This window comes from Staurois parvus, unplaced genomic scaffold (genome assembly GCF_062004578.1).
Source record: "Staurois parvus isolate SC_StPar_1 unplaced genomic scaffold, SC_StPar_1.0 ptg000562l, whole genome shotgun sequence".
In the NCBI taxonomy this organism is placed as follows: domain Eukaryota; kingdom Metazoa; phylum Chordata; class Amphibia; order Anura; family Ranidae; genus Staurois; species Staurois parvus.
In genome coordinates this window covers 8,346,585-8,362,536 of record NW_028318358.1, presented here as the reverse complement: position 1 = coordinate 8,362,536, position 15,952 = coordinate 8,346,585, and the positions used below count along the sequence as shown (strand labels likewise).

Here is a 15,952-nt window from a genome sequence, read left to right as displayed (position 1 = left end):
AGAAGGCTTGCAATCGACTTCCGTGGATGACTTATTAAAGGCTAAGCAGACTGTAACCACCTCTATATCAGCACGATTCTTTATTTACAAACAGTTGTGGGCAAAAATAAATTAATAAAAATAAATTAATAATTATGAGATCACCTTGGAGGTATCCATTTTCCAAAAAAGGGGTCTTTTTGCAGACATTTGTGTTGTCCTGGAATTTTTATTTGATTTTTTACTTTTACAGAAAGGTCAGTTTTTGGTCTTTTTTTTCCTTTATACTGTATGGTTAGAAAGATTTATTAAATACCACCAAACAAATGTATGTCTCAAGTACTCTTGGGTACAACCAGCAGCCTAAAGGATTTTACATGCAATAATTACTGGCTCCGTGGGAGGTATACCCCTGGCAAAGCGGTCTGTGTTGATGGGGGAAATCAAATAATTTTCTTTAAATCACTTCGTCTATGGCCAGCCTTAGAGTACAGTGTTTCATGACCAAGTAATTTTCTGTCAAACTACCACAGCACTGGAAAATATCCTGGAAAGGAAGGGGGTGTAAAATACTGTTCTGAAATCAACGAAAAGCACTCCAACCTCAATAAACAGAAAAAAAAAATTAAATAAAAAAAACGGAGCTCAGAGAATCATTTCCAGTTGTGCCAACAGTAGGTATCTTGTGATGTAGGTTAGGCAGGACTTTTCTGAATCTGTACTTCATTTTAACTTCTAAAAGTGTGTGGACAAAATAAAAACAGAAATTCAAGATTTTTTCTAGAAGGAGGTGTGGAGTTAAATTTGGGTGATGCTTGGACATGCATTCTAATGGTCGCAAGCACAGGTGTGTTGGACATAAAAGTGGAAAGCTAGAAAAAAAAATTCTCTCTACATGAAAAAGAAAAACCAAGCCGATACACTAAAATACATAATTTCACTGAGCTTTTGGCAAATGTAATTTAGTAGCATAGTTTACAAAATAAAATCTTATGTAGCCAACTAATTACTATGTACTAGATTGATTTCTTTGCTTACTACCTGGCTCAATAATGGATTCTGCAGTCATTTGTGACTCCTTTCAGTATACCTCTATTAAATTATTCTCCTTCAACATCTCAATGAATGAACCTGAAGTCTCCTACAATAGCACGAACTCTTGAAGTCTTCTCTAGATGATTTTTGAAAGCGCAGTGTTTAGCATCTCCCTTCACACACTATGGGATGGATTTACAAAAGGCAAATAGACTGCACTTTGGAAGTGCAGTTGCACCAATTTTCCGCTGTGCTTAGTAAATGTGGTAAAGCTCTGTTGATTTCCAGCATCCAATCATGTGAGCAGAAAATGCAGTTTTTAATTTTCCTTGCCCGATTGGAAATTCTTTACAAAGGGAAGCTTCAACTCATTTACTAAACTTTGGGGAAAATGAGTGCAAATGCACTTCCAAAGAGTACACTCTATATATTTCTAGAAAGCACTCATAATTAGGCTACGTAGTCTAAGAGGCCATCAATGATACCTGCTTGAAAGAAAAATTGTACTCAAATGATCAGATGAGGGGATAAAGTCTCGGAAAACATTATGCCTCTGAAGTGTACAAAATTACATTTCAGTTTTATTTGACGTCCTCTCACTTCTTCCATGAAATGCAAGTATTCAGCAGGAAAAAAAGCCATACTCCAAATTTTTAAAGTTATTTATTAGCCAGAATCCACTGGCACCTCTTGTGGCAAGGGACCCAAACCCTGTATACTGCCACAGAGAAACAGGACTGGATGACAAGGAGGATTTTGCAAGACAAAAAATTATTCACATGGCGAACAGGATGAGGAAAGCAACCATGAGACAGAACAGTCCCATAGCTTCAGAAAGTGCAAAACCCAGGATAGCATAGGAGAACAGTTGCTGTTTAAGGGATGGGTTCCTGCAGAAAAAGTGGGGGGAAAAAAAAAAGTTAGATCCCGTTATACTTCGACTGTGAAGCACAAAATATGGATAGTAAAATACTAAACATAAAACATGAAAAAAAATGTACCTGGCATATCCAATAATGAGACTTCCAAATACTGTACCAATACCAGCTCCAGAACCAGCCACACCTACAGTGGCAGCTCCAGCGCCAATGAATTTAGCAGCAGTATCAATGTCCTGGCACACTGCACTGGTTTGGATCCCTCGAGATGGAACCAGTGCCACCACCTGAGACTGAAAGAAACACAAATCATTAATACCCCACGCATACTAGAAATTCTCTTCATTTAAAGCATTTACCACTTTACTCAAAACACTTGACACCAATCTGAGTCAGATCTCTGATGCCACTAGTCTCCCACTGGAGACAATCATCTGCTTCCTCCAGTGGCAACAATAGATGAAAGCAAAATCATCTTCTCCTCTGCCAAACAAGAAATATCTGACAATCTATGGGACAGCTTTAAAAGAAGCAGCCATACACTGGCTCTGGGTACTGCTTTGGAATTGGTATGTATGGGTCAACCTCATCAGAGAACAAACTCACAAGAATCAGGTGTGAATCCATGTGACACCTCATACATTGGCTCCTGCTGCTGTTAATCACAGCCAGTGAGGAAGGAGCAGGGAGCTGGGCTGAGCTGCGCTGTGTGTATCAATGGACACACACAGCATAACCCAGCATCGAGCCCACACAAGTGCACCCATAGCAAGAAGGGGGGCAGAGAAAGGTAGCTAAGGCGAGGGACTCAAGAAGGGGAGGATCAGAGGTGCTCTGTGCAAAACCACTGAAAAGAACAGGTGTGTATGACATGTTTGAGAAAAAAAAATCCCTTTACAATCACTGTCCCTCAGACATCTTTAAAGCAGGAGTCACATCATCGTGGCTCAGCCATTCCAGCTGCCGAAGCCTGTGAACCCAGAAGGCAGACCGGATGAAAATGTGAGCGGTGACAGCAGTGGAGGGCTTCATTTGTAAGGTATTTCATAATGTGAAAGTATGCGATGCACATTATGCCATTGCCTTGTGGTACATCACATTATGGTTTTTGTTTTTCCCCAAAAAAGTGGGACAAGTTAAAATGCCTCAAGAAAAAAAGAAAAGGTTTGGGCTGGAGTTCCACTTTATTGGGAGTAGGAGCTGTGACAGTATGGCTGATACAGTTGTACTATGCTAGCTTTGTCCCAGCTTACGTATCAAGATTATTGTTTGCTGTGTCCCTGTTGTAGACCTCCCCTCACTTCCTCTTTGGTGAAATAGCAATCGGTGAACAGGACGGAATGTTTAACACCACTCTCTATAATGAAGATGGATTTGGATGTCCCAGGCTTCCATAGGCCAAATAAAGATTAATGCAGCAAATGACACACAAGACCTCCAATGCATTTAATTGGTGATAAATACATGCAGCACTGTGGTGGTGGTGGTGGTAATAAAAAAAAAAGAAAAAGGTAGGTCATGTGTGCTTTTTGGTGCATGTATGCTATTTGAGAACCCATAGGAAACACATTACAACATAACAAAATATGTAAACCAGTGACAGTGTGCACTACTAAATACAAATAACCCAAATAAAATTGAAATTATGATCAAACTAACAGAGTCGCTGCACCCACTGATAAGTGATCCCACATCCCCAAGAATATGATGTAATAATAAAGAGTTGCCCTACTCAACAAAACATCTCAAATACATGAATACATTGAATATTATTAAAACAATCAAATCAGTGTGTCCATTAAATAGTTCATATCCAAATAGTTAATTCTATGCTTCACCCGACAAATATAATCCAGTGATCCAGAAAGCTTTCCGTGACAAAGCCATGTGGGTTGGTGGCATAACGTGTGGGGCGTATCTTAGTGATGTCATTTCCAGCACAAAGCCATGGACCGGAAGTTTGGTTCTCATTTATTGCGCTTTTACATTCAGTGTCAATGTGAGTTTTTATTGGCTATTTGGCTTTTAATAGAATAAACAGTAATACACTATTGGAGGCCATTTGTTTTTCCTTCCCTGGGGGTCCCGGAGTGGAGGAGAGGAAGTGGGTGACATTTTTGGAATGAAGGTTATATTGCCGATGGAGGAAATTTACAGTGTGACCAGTTGCTGCCATGTAGAGTCCATATATGAAAATACAACCAAGCACTTGACCTGTACTATCCACTTGCCCTCCAGAGGATTTACCCCCCTTCCTGACCAGGCCATTTTTTTGCGATTTGACGCTGCATTACTTTAACTGACAATTGCGCAGTCATGCAACGCTGAACCCAAATGAATGTATGTCCTTTTTTCCCCACAAATAGAGCTTTCTTTTGGTGGTATTTGATCGCCACTGCGTTTAATTTTTTGCACTATAAAAAAAAAATAAACACCTGACAATTTTGAGAAAAAAAAAAAAACAACAATATTTTTGACTTTTTGCTATTAAACATGTCAAGTAAAAAAAAAAAAAAAAAAAAAACCCCACAAAATTTCGTCATAAATTTAGGCCAAAATTTAGTCTGCTACAAGTCTTTGCTAAAAAAAAAAAAAAAATCCCAATATATGTAAATTAATTGGTTTACGTGAAAGTCTACAAATGGTGGTATAGATACTGGATTTTTTTTTTTTTATACTAGTAATGGCAGCGATCATTCTGACACTTGGGGGGCAACTGACTGTCACTGCCATCCCCAGAGAGCCCAATACGATTATCAGTGCTAACACTATACTAATGACACTGGGCAGGAAGGCATTAACATCTGGGGTGATCAAGGGTTAACTTTGTGCTGTGTTTCACTGTGTGCACTTCACTGTGTAAGCACATTGCTCTGTATGCTTTGTATGGTTCTGCATAGCAGAGCCAATGTGCAGGAGCTGACAGGGGAGAAATCTGTATTGTTTACATACAGGTCTCTTCCCATTAAGTGATACACGGCGATCGTCAGGTGCTGGCAGGGAATTACCAGCTGGGACCCAGTGATGGACAGGTGAGGCCGCCAATGGCGGCACGAGTAGGGTGCATGTACACCCCCTACCCGGAAATGCAAAATCATGTATATACACACGTGATTTTGCACACTCCTGCCGCTCTGTAGCAGTATTTATGCTATAGGGAAGCGGGAAAGCAGTTAATTACATAGGTCCTGGTGTCCAGGTGAGCAGCCATCCTTACATGTGGTGGTGTTTACAAGATTGATTCCAGATCACTGAAGTATATTTGTCGGGTGAAGAACAGAATTAACTATTTGGATCACTTACACATTATGGATATGAATTATTTAAATGGTGTCCAATAATGTGTCATTATTTGATTGTTTTAATAATATTCATTTTATGCATGTATTTGAGATGTTTTGAGTAGTGCAACACTTTATTATTACAGCATGTAGTATATCCTGCATGAATAGGTGTTAAAGTACCCTATGCAAATTCACTTAATTCATATGTGCTTAGTCGTTCGCAAAAACCATGCATACTATGACATTCTAATAGTCTATAGGGAGTTTACCTGCTCTGTCTTGAATACAGGGCTGCTCAGCACGGTACTGGAAAGTGGTCTGCAAAGAAGACAAGCACCATTCCTCACCTGGACAAAAACCAAAGAAACCATGACATTACCTTAAAGCAAACCTATAGTGTAAAGCAACAGTATAATTAAAAAGTTAACTTTTATCTATTAAAAATATTAAAAGGGAACCTGTCACCTTTACCATTTATGATCTCCAAAGCTCACCTTCCAACTTACTTATTCAGCACTCTCCATGGGTCCTTCTGCTGCAGCCACGGTAAAATGCTTGGTATATTAGAGCATGTGACATCCCTCCCATGATGCAGTGCTTGTGCTTAGCAGCCTATAGCTAGACCCAAACACTGACACATAATTCCCAAGCTTCAGCACCTAGTATTTTGGGATGGCTGCTACAAAGGAGCCCTGTAAAAGGGAAGTATAATTGGGTTTGGTGTTGGGCTGATGGCAGGGTATCTAAAATGTATTCCTGGGCTATGTGTAAATAGACATTATAGGTGCCACTTGAGAAAATTATGTTAACAGTGTTCTTCAAGCAGAACGAAAGCAATCACCAGTATCTCCTCCCTTTGCTCACTCACTAACAAACACAATTGTGTCACTTATGAGGGCTAGCATCTTTGTCAGGCGTGTGGCTGCAGGGATGCCTGAACAAAGATGGCAACAGCCTTCTAAGGAGAAAGGATAGAGGCATGGTCAGCAGAAGTTCTGTGATTTCTGTGAGCGGTAATAAATATCCTTACTAGTTAAACTAGTACCAAGCATTAATGCAGAAAAAATATCTGATACTAGGCCTGCTTTAAATTGTAGGATGTAAACCAATAAAGTTTCTTGCATTTCAGACATTTATTAGTACATTTAACATCCAACGTATGGAACAAGAAATGTTAATAATGAGTAATAAATACGTTTATATGAGGAAGAACGCTGCAGTCTTAAAATCTCATTAAGCAGCAGAAGACAACCAACTAAAGCTGGCCATAGACTGTTCAAATCATGAATGGGCAAGGCTGAATGTACCCAAGTTGCTTGATTAACTTGGGTACAACCAGCCTGTTGGATTTTTCATGCAATTATAGCTGCTAGAAGTAATCACTATGTTCTCCCAGCAGGGACGAATGGCCCTTTACAGCGGACTGTGATCAGCTGTGTCCAAAGGACACAGCTGTCACAGAGCGCACCCAATACCCACCCTGGGAGGATTTCTATAGACGCCCTCCCAGATCGAGAGAGTCGTGCTGTAGCTATAGCATAGTAAGGAGGAGGTTAAGCACTACCTGCTATGTAATACAAAGCAAAAAACTTTATTCTCATGTAATTCTGTAATATGGCATTGGAGTGTTTGAAATTAGTTTGATATTTGCCTTTATATGAACTTACAAACCTGTATAGACAACTTACCAAAGTTGGGTTGGACATAAGCTTGACGCAGGCGTACATTTTACTGGTTAAGGTGGACACACAGGGGATACAAGAATGACACACAGGTGATACTGTAAAAGGGAAAAAAAAGACAAATAAAATTGTCAATAAACATTCTTATTACTATAACCACCCATATATAACTTAAAGCATATTTCATTTCTTTCCCAGTTTGGATAAAGTTTGAAATAATCTAAGCCAGTCGGTTTTGTTTGCCACTCCGTTCCGTTCCATTAGGCGTGATGTGCCTCAATTTCCTGCCTCATAATACAAGAGGTGAGAGAAGATGATATTTCCAAAGTGAGGTGAAATCCCCTTTTAGTTTCCACTGTAATGAGGATTTCAACTCTATTCTTGCTCGCTGACAATTCAGAATGTTAGATTTTCCTTCCGTTTTAGCCCACCCTGGTGATAATGTACACCAAAGACAAATAGAGAAAATATAAGCCTGATGGGGTTCTAACCCCTCACCAATTTCTTCAAAGTATAAAACAAAATTTGCTTTTAAACACACTAAAATAATTTGAAATATTTCAATACATAAGTTTTCATTATAAACTATGCAAAATTACATATTTCCCAAAAATGTCAGCTTAAAGAATGTGGTGGTGGTGGCAGTCCAATTTCTCTCCTCTATTCCTTCTAGAAACCAAAGGCAAAATGTTTGTGTGTGTGTATATACACTATATTGCTAAACGTATTGGGCCGCCTGCCTTTACACACACAACCTTTAATGGCATCCCAGTCTTAATCAGTTGGGTTCAATATTGAGTTGGCCCACCCTCAGCAGCTATAACAGCTTCAACTCCTCTGGGAAGGCTGTCCATAAGGTTTAGGAGTGTCTATGGGAATGATTGACCATTCTTCCAGAAGTGCATTTGTGAGGTCAGGCATTGATGTCAGATGAGAAGGCCTGGCACACAGTCTCCACTCTAATTCATTCCAAAGGTGTTCTATCAGGTTGAGGTCAGGACTCTGTGCAGGACAGTCAAGTTCCTCCACCCCAAACTCACTCATCCATGTGTTTATGGACCTTGCTTTGTGCACTGGTGTGCAGTCATCTTGGAACAGGAAGGGGCCATCCCCAAACTGTTCCCACAAAGTTGAGAGCATGAAATTGTCCAAAATGTCTTGCTATGCTGATGCCTTAAGAGTTCCCTTCACTGGCACTAAGGGGCCAAGCCCAACCCCTGAATAACAACCCCACACCATAATCCCCCTCCACAAAACTTTACACTTGGCACAGTGCTCTCATGACTAGCATGGTCAGTTTGAAATAGAAAAGCAGGGAGGCTGGTAAGATCACCACTATTTCACACAAAGAAAGGAATAACAAGATACTTTTTAAACACAAGTACATGGTACAACAGACGCATATCAGGTATATGAAACGTCACATGGTTCACATGGTGTCTGAATGTGATGGAATTGGTACATGACTTATCTGATCATATTGCATGCATCCATGATCTCCGTCACACTGCAGTTATTTTACATGACGTCTTGGTGATGTATCTGTATATATTTTTTTTAAATGGTATAAATGCATTTGGAATCATATGAATAGTGCATTTTCCTTGTTTCTTAAAGGGTCAGTCATGCTATGCTGGAGGATAATAGCCTAAACTGTGTGGCAAGTAAACATTTTTAGATACAATAGGTAATGATTAAATAAATAAACTTGACAGTCTTTACCCTGTCAAGATTTTCCTCCATGACCTGTCCCAGAGACAGGAATTAGAAGGAAATCTCACCAAAGTGAGGGGAATTCCCTCTTAGAAGGATGTCACCAGAATAGATTCTCCTCAACTTCTGTTCCAGTGACAGTTCTATAAAGTGTGATTTTCCATCACCTTCCATACCGGACATAGTAGTGGCAAGGACAAACAGAGGGTGAATCTTCCCAGCAGAGGCACACACCACAACCAAAAAAAAAACTGACACCAGCTATAACCCTTCCCTACTACACAAGAGCAAAGAAAACTGTTCTGGCTTTACATAAACTTTAAGTCACCCATTGGCTTTGTACATCCAATTATTCCTAATTTTTACCCTATCCACCCTAAAGTCCTTCTATTACTTTCTGCACAACACAATAAATCTAATTTAATATAATTTCATACAAGAAAAATGGATCTTGCTGTCCGCATGCTCAAGCAATAAGAAAATATTGGCTGTTTTAAATGTGCACACTGCCACCTTCCTATTCTAGAAATGCTAGATGTCTGGCTGTCACGATGATCCTTTAGCTTTAATACCTTGATACTCTGATCCAGAACAAGCATGCAGATCAGGAATCTACTCCTTTCGGGGTCAGAGACTCAAAGCACTAAAAGCAAGAGTGGTCACTGCCAGGTAACTAACATTTTCAAACCACCTGACAAGATGCAACATCTTTTTCCCTATTCATTGGAATGAATGGGACTTCACTTGCTTCTTGAAGTACATTCATAGAGCACACAGCGGTCAGCGCTTTAGAAGGCTTAGCTCACACTATTGCAGGTTTGCACAAGCATGGCAGCCCATTCATTTGAATGGGCTGCTGTGCTGCATTCACGCAGGTAAAAGGTTCCTGCAGCAGTTTAAAAACGCAGCGGCTGGGAAATCGCATGGTGCAAAAGATTTCCCTACGGTTCCCACACCCGCAAATGTGCTGCATTTTTAGACACGTGGGGTGCCATCAAGAATGAATGGCGGCCCCATGCATTTTTAAACAGCACCACATTTTGACTGCGGGTGGTAGTAACTACGGGAAATGCTGCGATTCCAGCAGCCACAACCACTCACAATAGTGTGAAACAGGCTTAACTGTGTCTAATAGAAAGCAAGGGGTAGCCACAGATAGGGCGCATCTACGCTCTATAATGCAGGCCACAGACAAGTCTTATCGGCCGAATTTTCGTCCGCATGAAAAATCTGCCAATATTCATGCCGTTAGTGGAGCCAGCCCGTCAGCTGTTTTTCGCAGATCTCCTTATTTATTTTTATCGATGATGCTGGAAAATCCGCAAAAAAACGGCTGTTTTTTGTGGACATTGGTGGCAGCATCGACAACGGGGCCAACCAATTTTTCGTTTATCGGCCGATAAATGGCCCATCTATGGCCTGCCTAAATGGGACCCTTGGTGTTTCTAACAATACACAGATCTTTATAACGATCACTGACTCAGTATGGAAGCCAGTAGATTGACAATTCGAGAACTTTCAGATAATAGAAGCCCCATATTTCGCTTAGGTTTTCTTGTTCTTTGTACCAGAACACAAATTTAGGCACATAAAACATTTTTTTTATCACTCCGAAAAATATTGAGATTAAAGGCTAGCTCCACCATTCAGACCTTTTTACACCAATATTTGGCGTACAATATAAAACTTTGTGCCATTCTGCAGCCCCCACCCTCAAACTGCCCCCCACTTACCTTAATCATGCCCACTCCTCCCCAGCATCTTTTTTTTTTTTTTTTTTTTAATTGGTCCAGTTGTGTGGGGCTTCCCCAGCACATCTACATCATCCATTAACAGCGATCTGTGAATGAAGACTACAAGTCCCACCTTGTAACACAGAAGCAGGACTTGCAGTTCTCAATGAAGCACAAGTGTAGTGATGTCACCACACTTCTAGTCCATTCATTACTTCCTCCAACTCCATAACTGAAGGTTCATACCTCTATATAGACCTGGGGCTGGAGGAATAATCTGCAGGAGCCTGTGCATTGCACCTGTGATCCACTGATTGAAGTTGCAATGCTCTGCAGGCTTCATTGCAAAAAAAATTAAGGCATATTAGGGTAGAAAAAAAAATGTCTTTGACAGATAGCACGGAAAGAGTTCTCGTACTGTCAGATCTGAAAATAGTGCAGCCATACAGAGCTCCTCCCACACGGTCGCCTCATTCATTCATGGACTTCCATGAATGAACTGTAACTCCCAACAGGCTTAGCGGCTGTGTTCTTGTAGTTTTCAATGAACTACCATAGTGTTGTGGATCCCCATGGTAGTTCATTGAAGTTTCCTGTCAGAATATCTGCTTAGCCGTACATCCCGTACAGCAAGAAGATATTCCGACGGGTCTGCAGGAGACCTGCATGGCATCAGTGATCTATTGATTGCTGGTGCAATGCTTTCCAGGCTCCTTTGGACAAAAGTAGTAAATTACCTGCAAAAAAAGTGCATTTATTATTTTTGTCCAAAAGGTGAACTTATCCTTTAAGGCCGTGTTCACATAGGCATCCAAGTGAAGGGCTGCACAGGATGCACTTACACAGACACAGCCGTCCCTCCCAATCTGACATCCATGTGGGTGTCTCCTAACTCACTGCGTTCGAGGACACATACCGACATAGATGTCATAATGGGAGCAGTGGGTGTGTGTGTGTGCAGCTGTGTCCCAATAGACATGAATGGGAGTGCCTGCAGGCAGATACAAAGAACACGTGTACATTCCATGTGGGCAAACAAGGCCCTTCACACATCCATGTGATGTAAGCTGTCTGTGTGAACTCGGCCTCCCTGAAAGAAAAAGATACTTACCTGTCCCTTTGCACATCCACTCTTCATTCTCCTTATAAGCCACAGCACCTGAAGAATCTTCTAATACTTCTGGCTGCGTTAGCTAGCTGGTTTCTCCTGTGTGCTCTGTGGTTCCTTTTGTCAGCCACTACCTCCCTACAGGGATGTAGCCAGCAGCAGGTTGAACCACAGTGCTCAGGCTCTATATACACAGAACAATCTGAATGTCCAATCAGCTTCAGATCTACCTAAACCAGGGCTTGACAAATTTGCATTGAATCTAGGAGCCAGGGATTTTTTGCATAGTGTGGGTTGTCAGGGCATGGCCACTTTTGGGCAGCAAGCTTCACACAATGTCATTTGCTGTGCAACAATCACGGCAAAACCGCACCAGGTTTTAGGTGCCACTGAAAAAAAAAATGGCACCTGAACCTGCGTTTTACTATCAAAATGATTCTGCCGCAATTCCAAAACGCCAAGGTGTGAATAGAGCTACCCTGGTTCACATATATGTGATTCTGGATGTGTGTTCAAACTCACAGATTTGCATAACAGGCTAGATATTATGTGTTACTACTGAGAGGGTTCACACAGGTCCGATCGACATGCATTGTGTTTTGAGTGCCATTATGAAAAGGGTCCTGTGCACGTTTGTAGCTCTGCGTTCCAGACTCACAAGTGATAGAGTAGAGTGGCATGTGAGATAAGGGTTCACATAGGATTGCTATTGACAGGAGTTTTTGCACCGAAGTCAATGAGGGGGCTTTTTGCACTAAAGTCAATGGGAGGCAGTGTGAACCAAGGCGCCAGGACGTAATTGCTAGTCGCCATGGCGACCAGGCATATGGGATTTGTCGAACCTTGACCTAAACTATGTAATATGAGGGCCTATCTAAACTATCAAAGTTTCTTCAGAATTACCAGGTGTGGTGGGCTTTAGAGGGGAACCAGCCATCTCACAATATGTTGTAAACAAAACAATCTTCCTCCCCGTCAGAGATGCTCAGTAATCACCGGGTGCCGACGGGTAATCACTGAGCGGGACCCTGTGATTGACATCCGTGGCTGTGAATGGCGGTGCGGGCGCGTGCCCCCTACCCACAGATACAAAAAAAAAAAATACGTGATTCTGTGCACAGGTGCTGCCCTGTAGCAGTATATCTGCTATAAGGCGATCCTTAAGCGATTAAGCTGCATTAATAATTTAGTTTATTCAGCATGAAATGGAGCTTAGTTATGTAGCATGAGGCTGTATATTCTGCAATATTTACATTTTTGGTAAACTCATTCAATGAATCCAAGCTCTGCCAGCTGAGATAACATGCACTGCATTGATGCATTCACTCACTTTCACAGTAACCATGAGAAAAACCATGAATTAAAGGAATTTGAGTAATGCTCCAGCTGTGTGTGATTAACCTGAAATCGGTTCTGATGTCGCTGTTTTACTAACCTGACAGCTTTTTATTGTAAAAAGGAAACCTTCATTTGGTTTGCAAATATTAAAGATTCTAAGTTATCAGCAAGAACGAGTCAGATTCCTTACATTTAAAGAGCACCTGTCATTTTAGATTCATCATGGCAGCGCCTGTTAGCGGGCAACAACTCTCTTGGTGCCGCCATGTCCCTCACCTTGTTGTGTCACTGCCGCATTACCAGCCATTAAAGAGAATGGGACTGTCGTTGATTCAACATCGGGTCAGAGGAGGAGCTGCTACCGGACAGAGATGACAGTTGCTCTTTAAAAGTTATGATTTAGATCGAGCCTTTTCACTGGTGATTTAAATCAAATCCACCCTGCTGAGAACTACAAGCTGACAGCCACTAAGGATGCAGGGACTTGTAGTCCATTCATTCACAGAATTCTGTGAATGAATGACATGGCCGTGTGGGTGGAGCCATGCACAGCCACACTGATTTAAAAACTGACAGCTAGTATGGGGAACTTCTCCCTGTACTTCTGTAACAGGGAGGGGATCACGCAGCAGCTGCAACATTGGGCGCATGTTACATTTTCCACCATGAAAGAAGGTGGAACAAGTAACATGCTCCCAAAGGTGAACTTATCCTGTGTGTGGCCCACGGTTTGCTTGCATAAGATGCATAAGTGTTCCATACACCTCTGTGCAGGTAGTCCTGATCATTCCAGTAGGAATGCAGCGATTACAGACACACCAAATGTGCTCAATCTGACATCTGTGTGCGTGGGTGTGTCCCCAAATGCAGACACTGGGAAGTCTGGGGACAAGCACCTGCATGGATGCAAAATTGGGAGCAGCGACTGCATCTGTGCACAACAGATATGAACAGAGATATACAGAACACTTATGCCTCCTGTGAAGCAAAAGTCAGCCGTCAGGCGGGTGTACGCTTAAAGGATAAGTTCACCTTTGTAACACGGTACAATACAGTACCTGCCCCCACCCCTCTGTGACAGGGGATCCTCTCCCTGCCCCCACCCCTCTGTGACAGGGGATCCTCTCCCTGCCCCCACCCCCATGACAGGGGATCCTCTCCCTGCCCCCACCCCCATGACAGGGGATCCTCTCCCTGCACCCACCCCCATGACAGGGGATCCTCTCCCTGCACCCACTACTGGTAGTTCACAGATCTTCCTGCCCCATACAGGAGATACAGGCAGACAGCGGAGTGTCAGCAGGATCCTGGCATTGAACCCGCAATCTGCTGATTCAATAAATAAAGTGCATATTTTCAATACAGATGTGCATTTATTATAAAAGGTGAACGCACCACAATGGCGGTATGGGCAGACCGCGATACAGACGGACTGGCATTACATTCATGGTCTGCGGATCACAGATGTAATGATTTACAGACTCCTACCAAAAATATTATAAATGCATTTTTTTTTGCAGGCAATAAAATACGTTTTTTTTTTTTGGAAGGTGAACTTATCCTTTAAATCGCCCTGTGTGAACAAGGCCTGGGAAAATACAGAACGTGACACCGTGCTCCTGGATGAATGGGCCCTCCCAGCCCGGCTCCATACAGCACTACACATAGGAACCTGGGCACTATCCAGGCAATCACCCCAATCACTGATCTCCCTCTCCCGGAACCCTGCCAGCTGATCACCCCCAACCACGGACGGGCACAAGGTCACGCTCTGTGCGCTGATCCCCGGGACCCGCCCATCCGCACTAATCCCTCCACACACACCATAGCCCGCACTCCTACACCCGGCCCAGCCTCCAGTCTCCACACCCCGCCGCCCGCTCTCACGCTGTCCGGACACGAGCACAGATTCACTCTGCAACGCCGGGCCTCACCTTGGCGGGGAGAGAATGAAGAAGGGTGACCGTATTGAGCATGCGCAGATCCTCCTCACTGACAGCTAGCAATGCGCCTGCGCTCTAAACCGCAGATTGGACAAGAGCGGCTCCCTAACGCGGGGATGGGGAGTGGCGCCCTCTGCTGGCAGGGAGAATAATATCCGCCAGATCCTGCAATGGAAGTGAGTTTAGTGACATTAGGCTGACAATGTGACCTTCGGGAATGACCTTGTTTCAGGTGACTTTGTTGCAAGGCCTTATCCTTCATCTTATGCAGCAAAGTATTTTTTTTTAAACTGAACTCCACTCAATACACATTGTATATTTAAAAAATAATCCAGTCTGTCACATGTCTGGCTGCTGCTCTGTTTCCTGAAACTTTTACCTTCATTAACCACTTGCCCTCCAGAGGATTTACCTCCCTTCCTGACCAGGCAATTTTTTGCGATACAGCTCTGCGGTAATTTAACTGACAATTGCGCGGTCATGCAACACTGCACTTAAATGAAGTTTACGTTCCTTTTTTTCCCCACCAATAGAGCTTTCTTTCGGTGATGTTTGATCACCTGTGCATTTTTTACTTTTTGCGCTATAAACAAAAAAAGACCAAAAATTTTGAAAAAAAACCCTATATTTTTTACGTTTTGTTATTAAAAAATTTAAAAATCAAATTTCGTCATAAGTTTAGGCCAGAATGTATTATTATTTATTTATTTCAGGTACTTATATAGTGCTGTCAATTTACACAGTGCTTTACATATATATATTTTACATTCACATCAGTACCTAACCCTCAAGGGGTGTACAATCCAAGGTCCCTAACTCACATTCATACATACACATACTAGGGCCAATTTAGACAGGATCCAATGAACCTACCAGCATGGCTTTGGAGTGTCGGAGGAAACCGGAGTACCGGGAGGAAACCCACACAGACACAGGGAGAACATGCAAACGCCAGGCCAGAGGTGCCATGGCTGGGATTTGAACCAGCAACCCTAGTACTGCCAGGTGGAAGTGCTAACCATTTAGCCACTGTGCTGTATTATGATACATGTCTTTGCTAAAAAAAATCCCTATATGTGTAATCTAATTGGTTTGCATGAAAGTTATAGCATTTACAAATGATGGCATATATACTGGAATTTTGTTTTTCAACTAGTAATGGCGGCGGTGAGTGACTTATAGCGGGACTGAGGCGGGCATTCTGACACTGGGGGGAACTGACTTGGTGTCACTGACATCCCCAGTGACACCAATACAGT

The 15,952-nt window shown here is 42.3% G+C and overlaps 1 protein-coding gene across 1 annotated transcript; it reads right to left on the bottom strand.

Annotated features, from left to right (window-relative positions):
- Nucleotides 1-1,658: 1,658 nt before the first annotated feature.
- On the bottom strand, nt 1,659-14,814 carry ATP5MC2 (ATP synthase membrane subunit c locus 2). The gene is made up of 5 exons (XM_089691434.1): nt 14,685-14,814; nt 6,865-6,956; nt 5,446-5,523; nt 2,016-2,185; nt 1,659-1,904 (listed from the first exon to the last, which is right to left on the bottom strand). Exons 2-5 carry the CDS (start codon nt 6,901-6,903, stop codon nt 1,790-1,792), a joined length of 402 nt encoding a protein of 133 aa, XP_089547560.1. The 5' UTR covers nt 6,904-6,956; nt 14,685-14,814; the 3' UTR covers nt 1,659-1,789.
- Nucleotides 14,815-15,952: the final 1,138 nt, after the last annotated feature.